The 21,512-nt window shown below is 48.0% G+C and overlaps 1 protein-coding gene across 1 annotated transcript in view; it reads left to right on the plus strand.

The window, feature by feature from the left end:
• Nucleotides 1–21,506, plus strand: part of ZNF618 (zinc finger protein 618) — a gene marked incomplete at its 5' end in the record, with an annotated part of 35,170 nt that extends 13,664 nt beyond the window's left edge. The window contains 4 exons of the mRNA XM_010079238.1: nucleotides 5,297–5,341; nucleotides 13,541–13,618; nucleotides 18,655–18,756; nucleotides 19,856–21,506. Coding sequence (XP_010077540.1) covers nucleotides 5,297–5,341; nucleotides 13,541–13,618; nucleotides 18,655–18,756; nucleotides 19,856–21,369 — 1,739 coding nt within the window. The remainder of the gene's footprint in view (nucleotides 1–5,296; nucleotides 5,342–13,540; nucleotides 13,619–18,654; nucleotides 18,757–19,855) is intronic.
• Between the last annotated feature and the right edge of the window lie 6 nt (nucleotides 21,507–21,512).

Raw genomic sequence — 21,512 nt, forward strand, 5'->3', positions numbered from 1 at the left:
GCCCCAATCCTTGTCATAGTGAATGTGCAGGTACCTGGGAGCCTTATCTGAGTAACCTGGCATCTTACTGCCCATAAAACCACAACAGCTCCTGTTCTGCATGGCAAACACCGCTTTGTGGCTGTGTTTCGGTCCCATCTACTATCAGAACGTCCCTTTCCCAGCTGGGCATGATGGAGCCGCGGAGTGGATGGACAAGGACTGTTTATCTGCCGTCCACCTCACGATTGGGTGCGTGTCCTTTGTATTAATGGGAAGGAGTCTCCACAGCCCCTTGACATTTCCTTGTTGCTGAAACCTGTAAGTTTCACAGTGCTTTAAAAATAGTATCTGCTAAAATGTGCAGATTGCTTCCTTTGGCTGCCTCTGGAGCGCAGGTGGCCAAGGCAGAGGTCCGGAGTTGCGTGAAGCTTGTGATTTTTCACTGCTGAACTAAGCAAGGTCCAGAAAACAATGATATGAGCTGATCCTAAAAGATGGAATTGGCTTGTTGTGATGTGTAAACTGTTAATCATCTAAGATGCTGTGAAGCTGCTTTCAAGAAGGCGCTCCTGGGTGGTGGTCATTTTGCAGGGTCCTGACATGGGCAGGGTTTTTTCTGTACTAAATTCCAAAAAATACTTGAAGGCCAGCTTGTCAAACACTCTTCTTGAAGAGCTAGTGATTTTCAGCCTGAACCTGGGAAGGAAAAAGCCCCCAACAGGGGCAAATACATGTAGTGCGTTCCTCTTCCACCATGTGCAGCTGGAGTGGGCAGAGCAGCGTTTGCCTGGCGTCTGCGGCTTGGCCCTGCAGCAATGGAGTGTCGAACCACACGTGTGTTACTTCCCAAGCTTTTGGGTCTCTCTGTTGTCTCACTTCTTGTCTGATTTTGGAAAGCCTCAGGGACAATAACCATCTCTTAGTGTTTACAGCATAATCCAGCTTTGGTCTGTTGGTTTGGACGCTATGGATGACTCCTTAGGAAAATGAAGATTTTGCAGTTATACCATCTATCTGTAGGCCAAGAGGGAGGAAGGAAACTGTGAGACTTCAAGAAGAAAAAGAAAACAAAAAGGGAAAAAAAAGTTCTTTAGATAACTTCAAATACAGCCATCAAAAGAAAAACAGCTCATTGAAATTGACAGTATTTGTCGCTGTCTAAACTTGCTAGACGTTAGGAACGTGAAAGAGACAACATTTAAAATTATGTAGGGAATTGGGAAATATTTTTAACTTTCGAGGTTGATTTAAGCTGTATAAATATGTCTCAATTAATCTGCTGCATTAGGTAACTATTACTGTCATAAGTTCCAGTGGAACAAATTTTAGCATGTACAGTTTCTGAAATGGCAGTGCTTTTCATTCATATTGACACAGGGAAGCTTTTCTTTCCACTGTTTATTTCAGACTGGGTAGAGGGGCAGGGAAAATATCTTCTTTTTTGAAGCAGTTCATGCCAAGATGAGGTGAGATTGAGACAAAAAAAAAATTAATTTCCTCCTTTCGATTTAGAAGTCAAACTTTTTGGAAAAGTCTGAGAAGTGCCAGTTCTGAGAATTTAAAGGACATAGGACCAAATTTCAAACATGCGCTTAGTGGGATTTTCAGAAATGGCAGACTAGTTAGTCTGTCATTGCCTGATCTTCTGTGCTATTTTTCTTTCTGGTGAATCCGTTCTAAGTGCAAAACATTTTTCAGTAGTACACTTTATTTCCTATGTATGCAGCACGGGTAGGTTATATTTAGCTAGTGCAAACGTACATAAGCAGCATCCTACAATATATTATGGCTCCTGATTTCCATCCAGTTGTAGCATGGATCTGTTTCAAGCAGAAGGATAATTAGAAATGTCTTGTTCACCACTTGCCACATAAAAGCAGTATTTTTAGTGTGTGTTAAACTGGGTGGTCTGTTAAACAGGAATGGGTAGTGTGTCTGTCTTGCTCAGCAACTGAGCAGAACTAACCTTTAGTTTTATGGAAAGCAGCAAAAAGGCATAGTGCAAATCGGCGTTAATCTCGTGACATAAATCTCCTCTGAAACTCTGTTTGGTGGTGATGGGGGCAGAGATGATGTCTGCTCGAGTGCCCTTTGCAGCTTTTGTTGCAGTAACAGGAGTTCAGCTCCTGCTCTCGCCCTTACACTGGTCCCCGGTGCACCCAAAGGGAAAGCCAGACAAAAACACCCAGCAGCGGCTGCTGCCAGACCTGGGATGAAGCAGATTGCATCATGACATTGAGATTGTTGTCAGCAGTACTGTGTGTTCGTGAGACTTGAGTTGATGGATGATCTCACTATACAGAAAGGATATTCACATCCTCAAACTGCCAGCTAGACCAAAAAAGCTGTTTTGCACTGAAAGTGCAGGTGGTTGTGGTACTCACGTGGCAGGAGTCAGCTAGATGTGATACATACAAACACTGGGATCTTCCTCCTTCTCTCTTGTTGGCTGTACATCCTCTTCTGTTCTTTCTCTGTAGTCCGGTGATCGTGTAGCACATCCAAATCTGGCTGGATTTCTTCTGGGAAGACATGACTCTTAGGCTAGGATTTCTGGTGGGTGAATACAGCTTTAATCCTTGGGGCACAACGATTCTCGGTTGTTGATTCCAGTCCGATGTTGGCACAGCCACCCCCCTACGCCTCTGCCGCCTGAGACACACCCAAATCTCTTACAGGTTGTGTCAGCTGGATTGAAGCACAAAATACAGATCCCATTCAAGTGGTTCATCTCTTGGTACATCTCTTTCTCATCTACTGGTTGGTTTGTGAACGGTACGAGCCTGCTCCTGCTGCCTTTCCATTGAGCTGGAAGGTCCAAGCCTGGTCATGACCAAGTTTGAGGAGTGAGGAAAAGAGAGGGGTGGGGAGCTGTTGCTGTGTGAGCTCCCACAGTCATAACTAAGCTGTGCTGAGCACAGGTACTGCTGACCAAGGGGCAACACAACTGCACATGCACAGAGCTGCATTTTTCAAAGCAGCCTGAAAATGATGTGCCCAGATGAAGGGTTACCATCGGAATGCAGTTCTCACCATTAAAAGAGTAACATAGGGAAAGGCTTCAGTTCAGAAAGTGTCGCTTTGCTCCGTTGCATAAGTAAGAGTTGCTGTGTCCACTGGGCATTTGCAGGGGATTGAGGTTTGCAGGAATGAACTGTTGATTTCTGGTGCCACATTAATTTAGGTTGTTCCAGATTTGTCATATTGAACAGGCAACGTGTAGACAGGAAGAAAGATATCTGGGTTAAAATAACCGCTCAGCAGCAAGTCTCTGTGGGTGAAATCTTGCCAATTGCTCAAGAGCTCTGGGACACCAGGAAGGACATCGAGACAATACATATGAAAGACATTGAGGCAAGAATGTAAGCAGTCAGCAAAATTGGGAACAGCCAGCCAGTAATGCAAGCTGTGGATTGCAGTCTTCAAGCACAGATATTGTGCAGGACATGGCAAAAAGAGTCTGATAGACCAATGTGTGGGCAGAAAAAGGTGAACTCCTGTTTCAGTTTTGCATGGAGAATCTGTGGAGTGAAAGATCAGCAAATCCCCAGAGCAAGCCAAATTATCATTAATTATTCGAACGAGGACACTTGTGTGACTGTTCTGTGAGTAGTTGGCTCTAGTGGGACTGGCTGTGCTGAGGCAGGGATGTTACAGTGCATGGATCACAAAATGACCCATAATATGAAGACCAGAAAAATCCCAACAGTCTTTCTTCACTTCAAATACCGTAGTAGCAGTGTTTAGCCAGTGGCCTGAACTCCTATTGCAGACCGACAATGGTTTTCATGTGCATAGGAAGTCAGGCATAAAGAGGAGACTACGATAGCGCTTTTGGTTGGAAAGCAGACAGACAGTACGTTGAGAATCCATCGCAGTGGATTAAGTGGTGTATGCCAGTGCTGTGTGCCTCTTCCAGATCAAGTTGACTTCTGGAGGGATGGTAAAATGTCGGGTGTTGGCCCTCAAAAGCGTACTTGCCCTGGGGCTCTGAAAGAGCCCTTTAAAGCCTGAAGCCGTGGGACGGTCCAGTGAGCATCCATGTGCTCACTGAATAAGGACAACGCTTCCCGAGTAGAGACAGAGAGCATGAGGAGTGAAAGAATGGTACCTAGAGGAGCCTGTCCTGTTCAGCTGCTCGGTAAGACAGGATTAAGAACCTGTTTCAGTGAAGATCTTCCCCCAGATGCAGACCTCACCAGGTGCAGATAGCACTCTAGTGCGACGCTGGGTAATAGAGTGTTACACAATCAGCAGCATTCTGCATCCGGCTGGTGCCTCCCGTGCCTCCCTTTCCATAGCACTGTCTACTCATGTCTCTGCCCAGCATCACCCATGCCTTCATCTTCATTCCGTACTGGTTGGCCCTGCCAGCTGAAGCCCTCTTCAGCAGCTCAGGTCCTCATCATGTTGAAATATTGAGCATGAAGGCTCACTGTGCTTGACCTATGCGGTTACTGAGTTAAGTTTTCCTTCCGAGCAAACCAGTCCAAGTCCGTCAGCCCTGACATTCACCGATGCGTCAATTCAGAACTTTGCACCTAGGACCTTTCTGTAAATGAACTGAATTGATGACTAAATATTTAACTCTGATGGTTTCTTCCCCTCTGCAGGGGTTTGACACTAAAGGACCTCACCTGGAAACTGTAGGAAACTGCACAGGGTCTGAGGCGCTGGGAATCACTGCTTCTGCTCCAGTCCACCGCAGGGCGGATGCAGGTGGCCCCTGGTTGACCATGGGCTTGTGGAGCATCCAGGGTTTCTGTTCCTTTCAGTCACTCCTTAAAGAGAGGCGATGTGCAAGGTGTGCCCGACAGTATGTTCTCAGCCTGGAGGAACATGCACTGCTTAGGAACTCTCTCCTTTGCCATACCATCCAGAGAGGCTGAGACACCCTGGTTTTCCTTCCCAGCTTCCATTTGAGGAAGCTGCATGGTGAATCTGGGAATTTGCATCTGGGGCATCAAAAAACAATTTGTAAAGGATTTCTTGCACCTTTAGTTTTTTCTGCTGTTCCTTCCTACTTGACTATTTCCGTTACTGTAGCACAGGGTGTACGTTAAAATCTCTGGACATTGCAAAATGGGAAGGAAAGGTGCAGATTCCTAGCCATGAGAAACTTAGTGAGACACTGAGAGAGAAAATTCACAGCTGGACATGTTGTAATTTGTAGTGAACAGAGACCCTCATCCGGCCACAGTTAAATCTGGAAGTGCGGAGTAGGATAAGGATCAGCGAGCAGATAGGCAGAGCTGTGTAGCATGCAGCAAGGTCTCTGCCAGTCGCAATATTTAAATCTCTTTCTTTTTTGCAGAAACTGCAAGTCCCCTGATTTCAAATCCTTTCCCGCTTTTGCAAAGTAAGTGTGATGGATGTCTGTGGTGCACAGAGGCAGGGACTTCCAACCTGCAGCCGTGCTGCCCTGCCCTGTTAGCATTTTTCATTAATAAATTTTTTTTGTTGTTGTTATGAGTCCAGGTGTCAAAGAACAAAATACCTGACTTGTGTGGCTCTGGTTTCAGGTATAATGCAACAGAAATCTTTTGGTGTGTTTCTGTGCACTGTGTGGCTGCTAGACCATTTAGACTAAACTTACAGCCTTCTGAGAGGTTTGTGAAGTACGCCAATAATACGTGTTCTGAGAGGCCCAGGTTTGCAGACTGAAAATGAACCCATGTTTAAAGTTACATTTGCGCACAGGAAGACTTGTCTTCATGGCTCAGCTCCCTAAACACCTTTGCAGAGACCATTCCCTTTGGCCTGAGCGCAGGTGAGAAATGGGAGCCCAGGGCACGGCGGCGAGCAAGCGGGAGGGGAAGGAGAGCATGTTTGGGATGGGCAGATACAGGGGGTCTCTGCTGGAGATTCTGCCCCTTGTCCTTGGGTATTTCAAGATGAAGCATCTTCCTTTGCCTCACAGTGCATTTGGCTACTGCTTGGCTTGGGTCTGGATGTTACAGGTTGTCCTGTCTGTGCCGTTTATGATCCAGGACTGCTGTCCCTTGTTGTAGGACAGCCCTGGGTGCTGCACCCTGAGCCTGGCCACAGTGGCAGAGGACACTTAGCTGAGAAAGAAGTCAGAGCTTTATTCAGAACATGAGAGTTCACGCTGGAAGAGAAATCAAATTAGTGCCAACAAATTTAAGAACCTTGATGCATTCGGGATGCCCCTTTTTAAAGTTTGCTTCATTGCACCTTTTTATGTAGCACCTCTTATTGTCTGAGATGGGTGTAAGTGGCAGAAGTTCTGTTTTGAAGAAATTTCCACTTATTTTGCTGTGTGATGACACTTTCCTAGGAGGCTGCCGCTAATGTGTTGTTTCATCAGGTTGTGTCAAAGGTACAGGAAGATGCAGTTACAGTTATTAAAGCCAAAGCCAATGGAAACATTGGGCGAAAGCGTTGAGACCTTTCCCTTACAGTTCTTCTGCGTTTGTTTTTCATCAAAATGTGGACAGAAGTGTTGAAATGTGGGTCTTTGCTGTTGAGAGGGCTGCCTGGGGGCCCGCTCCCTGCGCTGCCATCGCTCCTGGAGCTGGCTGCTGGGTTTCACTCCTGCACGAGCAGCTCGGGGCATTGTCTGTTGAAACTTTCTGTTGAAAGCTTTCGACTCATGTTCATTCCTGGCCTCAACCCAGGCTCTGCTATTTTCTCTGGCTTAGATGTGGCAATGAGAGTTAAGGTGGGAATTAGAGTGATTTATTTAACCTAAGCACAAATGCTGGTTTTTCTCTCTCTTGGCTTGTACAGCCTGCTGCCTTCGCCTGGAGCCGTGTTCACTGGGTGTATGTAAAGCACTAATAAAAGTGTCTAATAATAGCCCTGGGGAAAGGTGTTTTAAATTGTGCAACCATCTGTGAGTGTTAGTTTTGTCTGGCTCAAGAGACTGAGGAGGCTTCAGCAGCTGCTGGTGTTTTAGGTTTCTGTAGAGGTGTTTTCAGAGAGCACCTGGGCAGCCAGTAAGGGTGCTGCGATAGCATGTCTCGTTCAGAGCGGAGGGAGGCCTGGCTCGCAAAGCAGGTCCATTTTTCTGGGGCAGGATGCTTTAGGGGAGTGCTTTGTTCTCAGCAGCCAACACCCAGTGCGTCACAGAATAATGTCTCTTCTTTTGGGGGAGAAATGCTCTTTGGTGTTTGATCGGAGAATGAGATGCCATTGCCTGGGGACGCTGCAATGCTTGAGTTCCAGGCTGAGCTTGCAAGAGGCTGCTGGAAGTGCCCTCAGATGAGTGTTTGCAGTTCCAGCAGCACTGCTTGCTTGCAGTGGATTAGTTTGTGCTTTCTGCTACGCAACCCCTCTACATTGTGGGAAAACTCGGGAACAAGAGTCAGACTCATTGAGATCAGCTGGCTGCAGAGGAGCCCTTTCCTGCTGGCAGATGGAGCGTGTTGAGTGATTTCCTCATCCTTCCAAATTCTCAAATATTTTGCCTCACAAGAGTGTACAGAGTCGGGATCCTGGCTCAGCACAGTGCGATCCTCACGTTGCTGCAGAGAGGATAGCGCTGCCGGTACAGAGACGGCCACCTCCGAGCGCTGGGGTCCGCTCCGCTGCGTGGCAGGCCGTGGAAGGAGCGTGTAGCACAACAACGGCTCGCACGGCTCGAGAAGAACCTGCTGGGTCTGTGCCACCAGCTCGGAGTGGAAGCGGACAGACAGTGAGGAAGGAGGGGTCAGAGGAGGAGGTAGGTGATGGTGGTGGGTGGACAGACAGCAATGGACCGGGTAGGTGCTGTGCAGCCGGTCACTTGTCGTGTGCTAAATGTTGTACCCTTGCCCTGCCTTCTCACGTCTGGCCCACACAACGTTTGCTGTTTCATGCACAGGCTTTCTGATGACAAATTTAGGCTGCAGGATTGCAGAAAAGCTTCTGAACACACTGCCAGAGAGACAGCAGGGCTGGTGTGACAGGCTGAACGAGAGTCCAGTTCATGATTTCTGTCCTCTTGTGAAGACCTAGAGCCTGCTCCCACCCCTTCTGCAGCAAAGGGGCAGTACCTGAAGGGGCCCTACAGGAAAGCTGGAGAGACTTTCTACAAGGGCATGCAGTGAGAGGCAAGGGGTAATGGGTTTAAACTGGAAGAGGGCAGATTTAGACTGGTTATTAGAAATAAATTCTTCACAGTGAGGGTGGTGAGGCAGTGGCCCAGGTTGCCCAGAGCAGCTGTGGATGCCCCATCCCTGGAGGGGTTCAAGGCCAGGCTGGATGAGGCTTTGGGCAACCTGGGCTAGTGGGAGGTGTCCCTGCCCATGGCAGGGGGGGGGACTCAATCTCTAAGGTCCCTTCCAACCCAAACCATCCTGTGATTCTATGAAAGCCTCTTGCATGCAGCTCAGCCACGTGGCAGGACACAGAGGGTAGGAGATGCCCAGAGGCTTGCTTTGCAAGGCTCCCCGCACTGCAGCCTGTGTGAGGGCTCAGGCAGAGCCATTTCTCTGTTGCTGCACAGGCTCTCCAGCTTTTCCTGCTGCTGCAGGAAAGTGCATCGTAGCTGTGGCTGAATACGAACCCATGGGAGAGCTTGAGACACATCCCAAGACCTGCAGAAAATGCATCATCTCTGACTGCTGCCCCAGCTTCATGGCTCTGGTCTTGGCTTTGTTTTCTGGCTTGCTTTCTGGAGGTGGGTAGAGGAACAATAGCAGCCTGGCATTTCATCTTCTGAGACATTCAGCAAAGTGTGAGAATGCTGGGCTACAGGTTTAGAATTGAGCATTGCAGCATCTTAATGGCTTATCTGTTAATGTGAAGTTTTTGTAGGATGTACAAGCAGCAGTCAGTAGCAGAGAGGCCACGGACTGCTACGTGCCAGCTGCAGGAATTGTTCCTGGGTCACAGCCTGGCCAACAAAGCAAGAGCAACCAAAACCCGGGATTCCAGACAGTAAAGGCAGAGTACTCTGAAGGCGTGTGAGCTCTCTATCTCCTTCCACCTTCTGTGGCTGTGTGCGTGAGCTTTTGGGCTTTGGGCTGTTTTCCCACCCTCCCTCCCCATCAGCCGCCTGCTCTAGGCTGAGCAGTGGGTACCAGGAGTGAGCTGCGGAATAAGGAGAAGAGGGGAAAGCTCCTGATGCAGCCTGGTGAATTTATCCTCCATTCCCGTGCGTGAAGGGAGGTTGTGTGAGTGCGGCAGCCCTGCCTGCCCACTGGAAGTTGGTGGGATCTTGGGATGATGTAGCCCACGTCCTGCACCAGCCCAGGGGAATGCAAACCGAGGAAGTTTGGCAAAAGCAGAGCACCCTCCTCCCCAGCCCACGCCAAGGGAACAGAGCTAGGAAGTTTGCAGCACCTGGCATTATGAAGAGGCCCATGGGCCCCGGTGAGAGCCAGGAGCCTGTCTGAGCAAGTGGATGAAAGGCTGTTTTTTTCTCATCGACAGGGGATACTGTTGTTCCTGACACAATTCCCACCCCCTCACATGTGGAGCAGCAGGAGGAATTGGTTCCTGAGAAATAATGAAGGGTTTGAGGGGGTGAGGGAGAAGGTTTGCAGCAGCGTGTGACAGGCTGTCTGGGCGGTCCTGCAGGTGGAGGTCTCTGCGCCGTTTCTGAGCTGGCTGCACAGCCACTCTTCCTGCTTTCTTCGTACATAACGCCTGTCTTGGCCACCCGAACCAACTGGGGCTGTTGGGGAGCACAGGTGTTCTCAGGGGGTTGAACAAATGGTCCCAGTTTTCCTTGTAGTGCCACCAGCAAAGCCGAAAGGGACAGGAGAGGTTCGCCGATGGCAGCAGTCATGGGAGGACCTGTGAGCCCCTTGCTGAGCTCAGACCAGCTGACGGAGAACAGATCCCTCCTGGATGCTGCAAACCTCAGGCTGAGCGAGGAAGAGGAGAGCTGAAATTCCCCCTGGGGAGGGAAAAGCAGAGGTCCTGCAGTGGTGTAGAGGGGTGTATGCCCCCAGGAGGGAGAAGGGGGCACAAGTGTGGCTCACAGGGGTGTTCAGTTTTGACAACTTTTCCCGTTGACTCTACCTTTAAGTTGCGAGGAGAAATCAAAGGGAGGGGAGATTTCCTCGCTGTGTGTACCAGCCCAGATGAGCAGTTCTTTTCCAGCAGTGGCTTTTGCCGGGTTTCAGGTACAGATTGCCTCTTTCTTCTCTCCACCTTCCAGATCCCTCTCCCTCTCCTAGCACTGATGCATCCCACCCTCCTTCCAGCCAGCCTGACCCCAGCTCTCTGCCTGTGGAGCGTAAGGGACTTAGAAGCTGAAATCTCCGAAGTATGAAGCCCTGGGAAGTAAAGCAAGTTCATTCATTTCCATGGGGATTCTGCACATCCTCCCAAGTGCCTCTTTCCTCCTCCCTTTGGAAAGACTTTTGAATTGTTAGATGAATTTAAATTCTATCCCTAGTTTTTACTTAACTCATTTTCATTTGTGGCAAACTGTAGATTTCTATGGCTCTTTATCTCAGAAATATTTAGAAAAGGTTTTATCATTTTCAGAACACAAAATGAGGTTTTGAAAGTAAACAGTGGTTTTGGTTCCAGAGGCTTTTGGAAACAGGATGAAAATCAACTGGATTTTTCTGAAAAGAATTACAAATGAGACAATTTTCAGAGTCACTGAGTGCACTGAGTATGCAGTATATGCAGTATGTTGGAGTGGCAGAGGAGCTTGAGATGAAGAACTGTGGAAACACCGAGAGAGTGATGAGGCATTGGAACAGGCTGCCCGGGGAAGTGGTGGAGTCACCATCCCTGGAGGGGGTCAAGAAACATGTAGATGTGGTGCCTGGGGACATGGGTTAGTGGGTTGGGTGGTGTTGGGTTGACAGTTGAACTTGATGATCCTTGAGGTCTTTTTCATCCTTAATGATTTGATGATTCTATGACCTTGATGGTCACCACATGATGGATGGAGATGGGGAGAACCCAGAAAAAACTGGTCAGGAATGAAGGGGAGTCAGCAAGGGGAGAGCTTAGAAGGACAACACAGCTTGATGGTGATAAAATAGCTGAGAATATAACAGGAAGAAGGTAAAGCAGCTCCGTGAGACAAAGTAAGCTCAGAAGGAAATGTGAGGATGTAATGAAACAGGAGAGAAAAATGAATGTGAGCGTGTGCTGCTCGGAGGGTGCTGGATGTATGGCAGTGATCTGCTTCCCAGTGAGGAGCCCTGTAACAGAGCTTAGGGGAAGAGTTGTTCTGGTGGCTACTTGGAAACCTGCTTCTAGGGGAATCGTGGAGTTCGTGTACTTGTCTGGGAGCAGAGAACCAAGTCCTTGGACTGCAGCAGTGAAGGATGGATTGCTCTGCCACCACTTTTTCTGGCGAAGGTTACCACAGGCAGAGATGACAGAAGGGAATGCATGTGCCTGCGTATGTGTAAATGTCACACGGAGACCTGAAAGTGTCCCAGAGAGCCGCGGTGTGACATCTCTGAAATTCAGACTTTCTGAAGCACCTGACATGTACAGCATGTTCTGCTCTTCCAACTCTGTTACAAGGGAAGGGGCTCCAGCAAAGCCCTGGGGAAAAGAACAGGGGTGGAAGCTTTGTAAGCTGCCCTGGCTGCAGCACTGGAGCTCTTCTGACCCTGCCAGGAACCTGTCAGCAGCATTCAGCAGCCTCTCTGGAGTGTGACTTCTTTTGTTCGATAAATCAAATGTTAATTTTGACACTTGAAGGGGGAGTCAACCCACTTCGTTTGAGACATTTCCATCTGAGCAGTCTAGGTTCCAGAGGCAAATAGGTGCACCCGTAACACAAATGATCTGACATGGAAGTATGTATCTAAGAGGGATGGTTTGCACCCATGTGGGGTCTTCTCCTCTCTGATAATTAAAAAAGGAGTCTAAACAATGAGGTTACATTGTACCTCTTTGTGGCATTTTACCACAACTGATATTTCACCACTGATGACTTCAACAGAAACACCCAGTCCATGTTAATTCTCCTTGTGCTGAAATTCTACTACTCAGATGCCAAAGTCTTCTCCTTTTTTCACAAGCACAGTTACTTAAGTACAGTATTTCCAAACTTCCTCACTACACCAAACCACAGGTGTAGCATCCCAAGAAAATACAGAAAGGTAGATAAAGCACTGAGCACAGCTCCTCTGGATGGAGCTGGCTCCATCTTTTTAGAGGGCTGTAGGTTCTGTGGGAAGGGCACAGCAGGGTGTTTAACCTTACGGCGTATAAGTATAGCTTATACAAACTGCTTATGGTCTCTTTTATGTTTTTCCTCGCAGCTTCCTGTAGCCATCTGATGAATTCTGGGTTTTGCTACCTGAGATAGACATCTTGCAGATTATAGCCAAGTCAGGCTTGTGCTTTCCTGTATTTTCGTTCTTCCATCCTGGATGCTGGTGCTTTTGCTTATGTGCAATAGATTTCTTAAGTTTCATTGGTGCAGAACGTGTTTTTCCCTTCAAATGTAGATGCAGATTTCTGGTATATTGTAGCAATAGACCTTGCTCTGTGTGTGTGCCAGACATTTATATGCAAAGTTGTTTATATACCAAATGCTTGCACTTGTCCATGCTGCTGTTAGGAAACAGAATGCCACAGCATAAACGGTGGCAGTGTGCTGGTGTATCTGGAGGTACAGAAGCAAAATGCAATGTTAACGTACTTCAGCCACTGTCGTTTGATATTCCATCTGTCAACTAATGCGCTCGACTAATGCTGTTTAAACGAGCAACTGCAAACATTCGCTATTAGGTTAATTCAGTGGAAAAAATGCACTTTCAACATACATGTTAGAAAAGAACTAAACATATCTTTCAGCTCCTGAGGGAGCTCTGCACCCAGCTTTTTCCTGACTCCAGCTCATCCACATTACTCTGGCAACATGGCTCTCCTGCTCTGCTCTCAGCCTTCTGGCACAGCTCTGGTTTCTGTGCTTCTTCCCTTCCACTTCTGCTTAACCCCGGCAACTTGCTGCCACTGAGCCCAGTGGCATTCACAGTTCCCCAGTCTCACTGCACTTGTTGACAGCCACAAAAAAAAAAAAAAAAAAAAATGATGCTAAGTTTCCCCATGGCACTTCTCTGTGCCCCAGCTTCTGATCAACAGGATTTTTCACAACCCAGTACTCCTTGTCTTACTCAGAAAAGGCAGCAGAGACTGGAATGTGACAGAACTGGATGTCAAATCAATTCACTATGCTTTGCTTTCAAGCTTTAAAAAGAACAAGGATATGCTTAAAACAGCCTGCAGCAGGCATGAGCTGGTAAAGCCCGGTCAGTGTGTAGCCTGTCAAATCTTTGTGCAGATTCACGAGATCACACACACACCCCGGCAGGTGCTTCGCTTTAGCGCACGAGCTGTCCCTCTGCGGTGCCAGACCTTCTCCTGGCAGTGGAGGGAAGCACGTGGATAAATGCCTGCCCCCAGCCCAGGAAGCAGTGACGTGCCCTAGCGCTTTCCCGAACCACAGCCCGAGCCCTGCGGGTTCGGTTCTGAGGAGCTGCTGTGATGGGCACACGTGGGCTGCGGTAACAAGGACCGGGCCCTACGGCGCTGCCCCGCTACTGTACAAACTGAAGTATGCACGTGTGCTGCTTCCCTGCATACTTTGTATAATTCTTCTGAACTGATTTCTCCCAAACAGAGCCTTACACCTGTGGAGCTTGTGGAATCCAGTTCCAGTTTTATAACAATCTCCTGGAGCACATGCAGTCCCACGCAGGTAAGCTGGGCACTTCGACTCCCTTAAAGCGGAGAATTAAAGTCTGCGCTGATACCTGATGTTGACCCCGTTGTGTGTCAATAGAGCTTTCTGTGCTCACGGTTTCCAAAGCCCCAGTAATTTCACCTGCAGAAAGAAAAAAAAAAAACACCCAAAAACCTCAAAGGCTGAAGCACATAGAAGTGGCTGCAACAATGCAAGGCTCAGGGTATCACACAGATATTACTCCTTTCCACAGGAAGAGAGGAAACGTGCCACACAGAGCACGTCAAACTGCTCATTCCCTTTATCCAGAGGTATCTAGGGAATGCTCATTGCGTAAGCGTTAGTGGGTTACTCCTACAGCAGATTAAATCTCTCTTCCTGCAAAAAGAGTAGTTCTCATTGAAGCAAACAAAGCAACAGTGCTTGCAGGGCAGCAGAGCCTTTGCCTACACAAGTCCTTTTCCGTGCTTGTGGCTCCTGGAGTTCTGCAAAACTGAAATGTGTTCTCAGAAGAAGAATTTGCCATTTCATCAGTCGTATTCATTACTTTCTCAGCTATCTACAAAAGAAAATTCTGAGGAGTAGTTCCACTACTTTGTTTCTAAGCCACCTTTTTTGTTTTCTATCTCAATATGTAAGAGGTGATTTTAACATTTCAAAGCCAAAGCTGTTTCAAGGACAGCATTCAAAATATTCAAAAATGTAGGAATAGGATTTTTTAATATATATTGGCAGAATATTTATTTTTTTTTCCTCTTGAATGAAAATTCAAGTGAATCAACACAGGTTTACAAATTAATTCACCTTCGAAAAACCTGTGTTCTCTGTCAGCTGTTCTCATGAGATACAGGCTCAGTGCTTGCATGTGCCCTCGCTTTACAGGTAAGCCCTGAGTAGAGTGGCACGGGAGGACCAGTGGCTTGAGGAAAAACATATTTTCCATTCTGTAACAGTAATTCTCATCAAAGTTCTTATCTTGTTCTGTGTTTTAGTTTTAGTCCTAGTTTTAATGAGTGTCCCTTGAGTTCTTCATCCATGCGGTTCCCCGGTTCCAGTTCAGTTCTCATTGGCAAATCTTAGTGAAGGGTTTATGGGATGTTCAGCAGCTACTTTATTTATTCAGTATCATCTTTATAATGAGTATGAATAGCATTTAGGGTGATTTGGTATAAGAAGGTATGAGATTTGTGGATATTTTCTTTTAGAGCATAAGCTAGTTAATGTGTCGTGTTCCCCGACTCAGGGTGGTGGCTGCTGTCACTCCGTGGTGTTGGGGTCTGTTCCTGCTCTTTGTTGGTGGCAATTTCTGCTTGCCTCCAAGCTGCGTCCTGGCCGTCCTGTTCCTTGTTCTGGTCTCTGGTACTGAAACGCGGCATTTTGAGTTGTAGCTCTTGGTGACAGGAGTAGAGAAGCTGAAAAGGGGGACCAAGGCTAGGGGGTAAAAGGGGAGAGTGGCAACTCACTGGCAAGGTGTGAGCCATTGAAAATTTTAAGCTAGTGCTGTCTGCAGCGTCTTCTTTCTCTCTTCTTTACAAGTGGCCCGTGGCCTGGGCATGCTCACCTGGGTTACTTTGGACACAGAGCAGGGCTGGAGGGAGCAGGTATCAGTGATCTGACACATGCAGCGTCAGCAGAGATCCCCTCTCTCCAACTCAGGATTGTTCCTGTTAAACTCAGGATTTTCTCATCTCTCCCTGCTCTGTTTGTAAGTCACCGTCTTCTGTTTCACTGCTTCCCCCAGATGTCGCTGGCATAGCGACAACCAGCTTGTACGTGTTTTCTTTCAGTGCTTTCTCCAGGCGTCACCAAGGCTGCCCCCTGCGAAAGCAGCTGTCCCCTGCTCTGGCATCTCTGTGCGTGGCGCTTGCCAGTCCTGTGCTCATGCCCCTTCCCCTGGAGGGAACAGCAGCCCTTCCTCCAGATCTGCACAGCTGGGGGCGAGCGGCGCGATATTTACTGGTGTGGGATGAGGGCAAAACAAAACGAAGACTTGTGAAAGCTACAGACAGCTCTGGGGGTGTCCAGGTCTGGATATTGGGCTGCAGCAAGCAACAGGGGAGGTGACACAGGACTTGCAGTTACTCTGGTCACAGCTTGTTGCCTTTTAGCCTGTCAGAGCTTGGGGATTTTCATATCGAAGAAACGGTATTGGCACAACATCTCTGAAGTCTGGGGGTTGCAGAGACCTTGCAGTAGTCAGCAGAACTGGTGGCATAGAACCCACGTACTGGGGACACTGGCATAGTAGCCGTTGACACCAGTCCACGTGCCTGGCTCAAGGAGTGTTTCATTATGGGGATGCAGATACAAGGAGCGCATACGGGTCGACTACTCCCTCAGTGAATGTGTTCAGGAGTCCAGTTTGGCTTATCATGTCTGATGCGAAGGGCTAATCTCTTCCAACTACACGTGATGCATCCACTGAGCCCCTCTCTCAAGTGACTGAAGGTGGGGAACGTGCTGCTGGCCTCCAGGAGCAAAAGCAGGGACATACCGGCTCTTGAGGCATTCAGAGGGCTGAGCCTGGAGGCTGGAAGGTAATAAGGAGAGATTATAGCTCCATAAAGGAGCTACACAATGAGAAGAAGCAATTAGAATATAAATTGGAGGCTGAAAGGCAGAAACAGAACAGCAGAACACCAGGCAAAGGAATTTGTTCTGTAATTACACTGTACAATTTATAGCTTTGGCTCCTTTTAGAGTACTTTGTTCAGGTCGAGTGCTACCATATAATAATGCCCTTCCTACAATCTATAGCTAAAAAAATAAAAGGACAGCTAGGCTGAACCTGGATTAAAGGATTGTAGGCATGAAGAGAAACTAAGGAACCATGATCTGTGTAGTTCACAGACTGCCTGATAAGGAAGATGAGGCTGAAATGCACAAATCTCATTAATGCCATATTGAATGCCAGTGGATATTTCTGCATAATAAGTCCCCTATTATTATGAAATAGATGAAAGAGTTGGGGAGATGAAATATAGAGGGTTTCTCCCCCGCCCTCTGCCCCTCCCCAAGACAAGGAAGGCCTGAACCATAAACAAAGGTGGCAGGCGACAACCAGCATTTTCCTTTGCCTGCCCACAGATGGTTGGAGATGTGGACAGTGGTGGCATTAGCTCTGAGCACTTGGTCTAAGCAAATGCTGGGGAAAAAGTGATGGGTCGTATCTGATCACTGGCATCCACTGGAGCACCTCCTGCTCTTTTCTTGTCTTCCACACCTGCAAAGACCGACATCTGGCTGCAGCCCTGAGCATGGCAGTGCTCCCCAGGTACCAGCTGTGACCGGGGAATTCCCTGGGCACATGCAGTCCTCGAGGGAGTCCCAGAGTCTCCCCCGGTTCTGTCCTATCCTGGTTTGCTCTTAGGTATTGATCCAGTCTGTGGCCAGTGCAGTGCCCAGACCTAACAACAACTGTGCAATCTGTGGCTGTTCAACAGCAAGATCTATGAATGCCCCAGCAGTTAATGTGCAGTGCGGCTCAAATTTGAGAGGACTTGCTCATACGGAAGAGGTCACTGGAGTTTCATCCCATCATTGCTTGTCTCTAGATCTTTGCTGGCCTCTCATCTCTCCCAGGTCATTGCAACACACAAAGGAGAGCAACTTTTGTCTCTCTTGTGTGTTCTGATGGGCAGCCCACTGCTCTGCCCAGCACCAGGTCAGCCGGGGCTGCAGAGCAAAGTGCCTGGGTGTGCCTTAAGAAGGCGTTGCTCTAACTCATGCTCTGCTCTCTGGAGTGCTGGGGCAGGCTTCATTTCACTGCATGCTGGTGTGGCTAGGCTGTAGATATTGCCGCCTGAGCTGGTCAGCCTGGACTCCTTTATAATCTGTGGAGAAGAAGTCATTGACCCCAGGTGAGTTCAGAGCGTGGTGGGTCCTACACTGCAAGAGGCATCTGGTTCTGCCTGGGTGAATGACTCACACCCTTCAGTCTGCTTTACACCACTGTGCGTAAAAGGAGCCCCAAGGGGCCACTTTGAAGTGAGGTGTGCCTAACAGAGATGTCCAAAATTGGGTTAGATGAGTCCAGCTGTGATGAGGACAGGACCTGTTTTGTCTTCTGTGGTTTTAATTCCATCCTTCTGTTCAGCCTGGTCATCAGTCTCTCCCATCTTTCTCATTCCTCTTCCATCCTTCTTCATTGTGCATTTTATTGTTGCTTCACAGCCTGTTTCAGAGCACGATTTCTTAGTGAAGCATCCTAAGAACTAGAAAATTTCCTCTAGAGGGTGGGGAGAAGTTCTCAGGGCACAGGAGGGGAAAGAACATGGATACAATACAGAATTTACTGATCTTGAAAGATTCCACCAGATTGGCAGCCAAAGTGTTTAGCCCAGTTACATCTACAGAAATGGGAGCATGACCACAAAGATCCCGAGGGCAGTAGGTATCTTCTTAGCCATAGAGAGGAATGATCTTTGGTCACACTCCAGAAACTTGGTTTGTTCTTTTTTTTTTCTTTTTCCAGTCTGAGGCAGCAGCGATCAGCCTGAGAGGAGACTGGCCCTCTCCTACAGTGGGAGGAACATATATGAAGATTGTAATAAGATCCTTAGATCCAGAGGAGTTGAGCATAGCTTGAAAAACAAAGTGCTTAACAGTAAAGGGAAGCCACCTGTGGTGCAGAAAGAGGCAGCAAGGCAAAATAAGGATAAATAGTTGTTTTTCTTTTCAAAAGCAAGTGAATTGCACAAGTTAGGCTGCACAAGGAACATCTGTTCCTCCTGATGTGCAACTTCAGTTGACTTGGGAGATATTTCTTAAGGTGTGCTGATGGCATCAATGTCACCAATGCACAGAAAAAGCCACTGTCATTTCAGCTGCTTTTTGGGAGGGGATAGCTTACAAGTCCAAAGGCAATTTTCAAGGTTTCTGATGGTACTGTGCCATCTCACTTGAAAACTGCTTAAAATCTACAGATTGGTGTCACCTTAGTTGAGGAAACCATAAGTAAATGCTGAGCAGATGGGTGCTGTTTCCCTTTCTTTGTGCTTTCAGCATTAGTATCTTGTGGTTCTAACACCTCCCTGTCTCTTGCCCCACAGCTGACAACGAGAACAATATTGCCTCTAGCCAGCCCAGATCACCTCTAACTGTTGTTGAAGAAAAGTGGAAACCACAGCTCCAAAGAAATAACGCCAACAATAGTACGTAGCAGTGATTGCTCTTCTGTCCCAGGCTTACCTGTCTGCCTTGAGCAAGTGACTGTCAGAGAGGGTGCAGCAGTGATGGGCATTGCGCAAGGCCCTTGTCTCGCCTAGCTGCGCTTGATTTCATCTGTAATTCAAGTGCTGTCCTGCAGAACATTCCCATTACATGAGCACTCATATGCAAAAAGTACTGGGAACCCTGGGGAGGGAGTAGGAAAGGTTTGTAAGGAAAAGATGCATTTGGGAAGTCGTGGAAATAGTTAGCTTATGATCCAAGGTCAGACTTTCCTGCCTGAGGTTAAAAAATTAATACAGTCATCATGGTGTGACATAAGCATAACCTGTCACTCCCTGTGCTGGCAGGCAGCCAGTGTCTGGCTTGATCTCCAGCTCGTCCTGTGAACGGGAAAAGGTAAAATACAGCCCTGTGGGAAATCAGTTCCAAAGCACTTGAGCTGAGCAACCTGGGGGAAGGGTGATACAAAACCATGATGTTTTGTGTTCCAGTATGGCCAAAAATGACATTCACATTGTCTGAAATCAGCCACAAAAAGTAGGGTTGATGGAGTTCAGAGGAAGAAATGGAAATTTGGGCTTCAGTACTGTTTGAGATGATGGAGGAAGCAGCTCCTCTTAAAATAACTGTCTCAAAGAAAAGGCTCAAATCACAAAAATGGAAAGATGTCCAGCTTTCTAGCTGGGCTAAGCTGTGACCTGTAGACAGGACATGGCACACGTGATTATAACTTATCTGGGCAGTTCCTCAATGAACACCACTGAGATGCCATTGATTAAAGTGCTGGATTGTGAGTAGACAGTGTGTGCTCTCAGTCACTGAGACTGAGAAGCACCAGGGAAAGCATGCAGATAAGTTCCTTCCTGCTCTGAGCAGGAAGAGGGCTTGTTCCTGGAGGTTCCTCTGTCCAGAAACACTTGGGGGAAGAAATCCAGGGTTGGAGATGTCTCTCCCACCATCTGGGCATGTTCCACCTCTTTAGGTCTCTCTCAGAATTGTTTTGTGACTTCCTCCCCTCTCCCATTGCGGAGGAGCAATTCTCATCCGGGACTTTCTCTCCCTCCTTCTGTTTCACTGCAGCATCCGCGAGCGGTTCGGTAGGGAACAGCGCGATCCCAGAGAAGGAGCGGCAGAACATTGCCGAGAGGCTCCTGAGGGTGATGTGCACTGACCTTGGGGCTCTGAGTGTGGTGAGTGGGAAGGAATTCATCAAGCTAGCACAGACCCTGGTGGATAGCGGAGCTCGCTATGGTGCCTTCTCTGTCACCGAAATCCTTGGCAATTTCAACACACTGGCTCTGAAGCATTTGCCTCGGATGTACAACCAAGTGAAGGTGAAAGTCACCTGCGCCCTGGGCAGCAACGCATGCCTTGGCATCGGTGTCACCTGCCACTCGCAGAGCATCGGCCCCGACTCTTGCTACATCCTGACAGCTTATCAGGTGGAGGGCAACCACATCAAGAGTTACGTCCTGGGAATTAAGGGTGTAGACATTCGAGATAATGGTGATTTTATCCACCACTGGGTACAGAACGTGCTCTCGGAGTTTGTGATGTCGGAGATCAGGACGGTGTACGTCACAGACTGCAAAGTCAATTCCTCTGCGTTCTCCAAGGCAGGCATGTGCTTGCGTTGTTCGGCCTGTGCCTTGAACTCAGTAGTGCAGAGCGTGCTGAATAAGCGAACACTACAGGCTCGCAATATGCACGAAGTGATCGAGCTCCTGAATGTCTGTGAAGATCTGGCAGGATCCACGGGCCTCTCGAAGGAGACCTTTGGCTCCCTGGAAGAGACCTCTCCCCCACCCTGCTGGAACTCGGTCACCGACTCCCTCCTGCTCGTCCACGAGCGCTACGAGCAGATCTGCGAGTTCTACAGCAGGGCCAAGAAGATGAACCTCATCCAAAACCTAAACAAACACCTGCTCAGCAACCTGGCAGCCATTCTGGCCCCGGTGAAACAGGCAGTGATTGAGCTGAGCAACGAGCGCAGGCCCACCTTGCAGCTGGTACTGCCCACCTACGTCAAACTGGAGAAACTGTTCACTTCCAAAGCTAACGATGCTGGCGTAGTCAGCAAACTCTGCCACCTCTTCTTGGAGGCGCTGAAAGAGAACTTCAAAGTTCATTCGGCACACAAGGTAGCCATGATCTTAGACCCTCAGCAGAAGCTGCGGCCCGTCCCACCGTACCAGCACGAAGAGATCATTGGCAAGGTCTGTGAGTTGATCAATGAGGTGAAAGAGTCCTGGGCAGAAGAAACAGAATTTGAACCTTCAACCAAGAAGCCTCGGGCAGCAGGGGAAGCCACAGCAGCTCAGGAAGAAGATTGGTTCGGGAAAAATGAAGTCTATGATTATTTGCAAGAACCTCTCTTCCAGGCCACCCCTGACCTGTTTCAGTACTGGTCGTGTGTTACCCAAAAGCATACAAAACTAGCCAAGCTAGCCTTTTGGCTCCTAGCAGTGCCTGCTGTTGGTGCCAGAAGCGAATGTGTAAATATGTGTGAGCAGGCTCTCTTAATCAAAAGGAGACGGCTACTCAGTCCAGAAGACATGAACAAACTCATGTTTTTGAAGTCCAACATGCTTTAAGACTGTCTTTTAATTAAAACAAAACTTTAAAACACTGTTCCAAACAAAGAAAAAGAATTTTAAGTTCTAAACACTGTGGACCTCATTATGAATGCCCCTGGAAACCAAGTGCTTTTTTATATATATATAAAAATATAAATATA

Source organism: Pterocles gutturalis, unplaced genomic scaffold (assembly GCF_000699245.1).
Source record: "Pterocles gutturalis isolate BGI_N339 unplaced genomic scaffold, ASM69924v1 scaffold45773, whole genome shotgun sequence".
Classification (NCBI taxonomy): Eukaryota; Metazoa; Chordata; class Aves; order Pterocliformes; family Pteroclidae; genus Pterocles; species Pterocles gutturalis.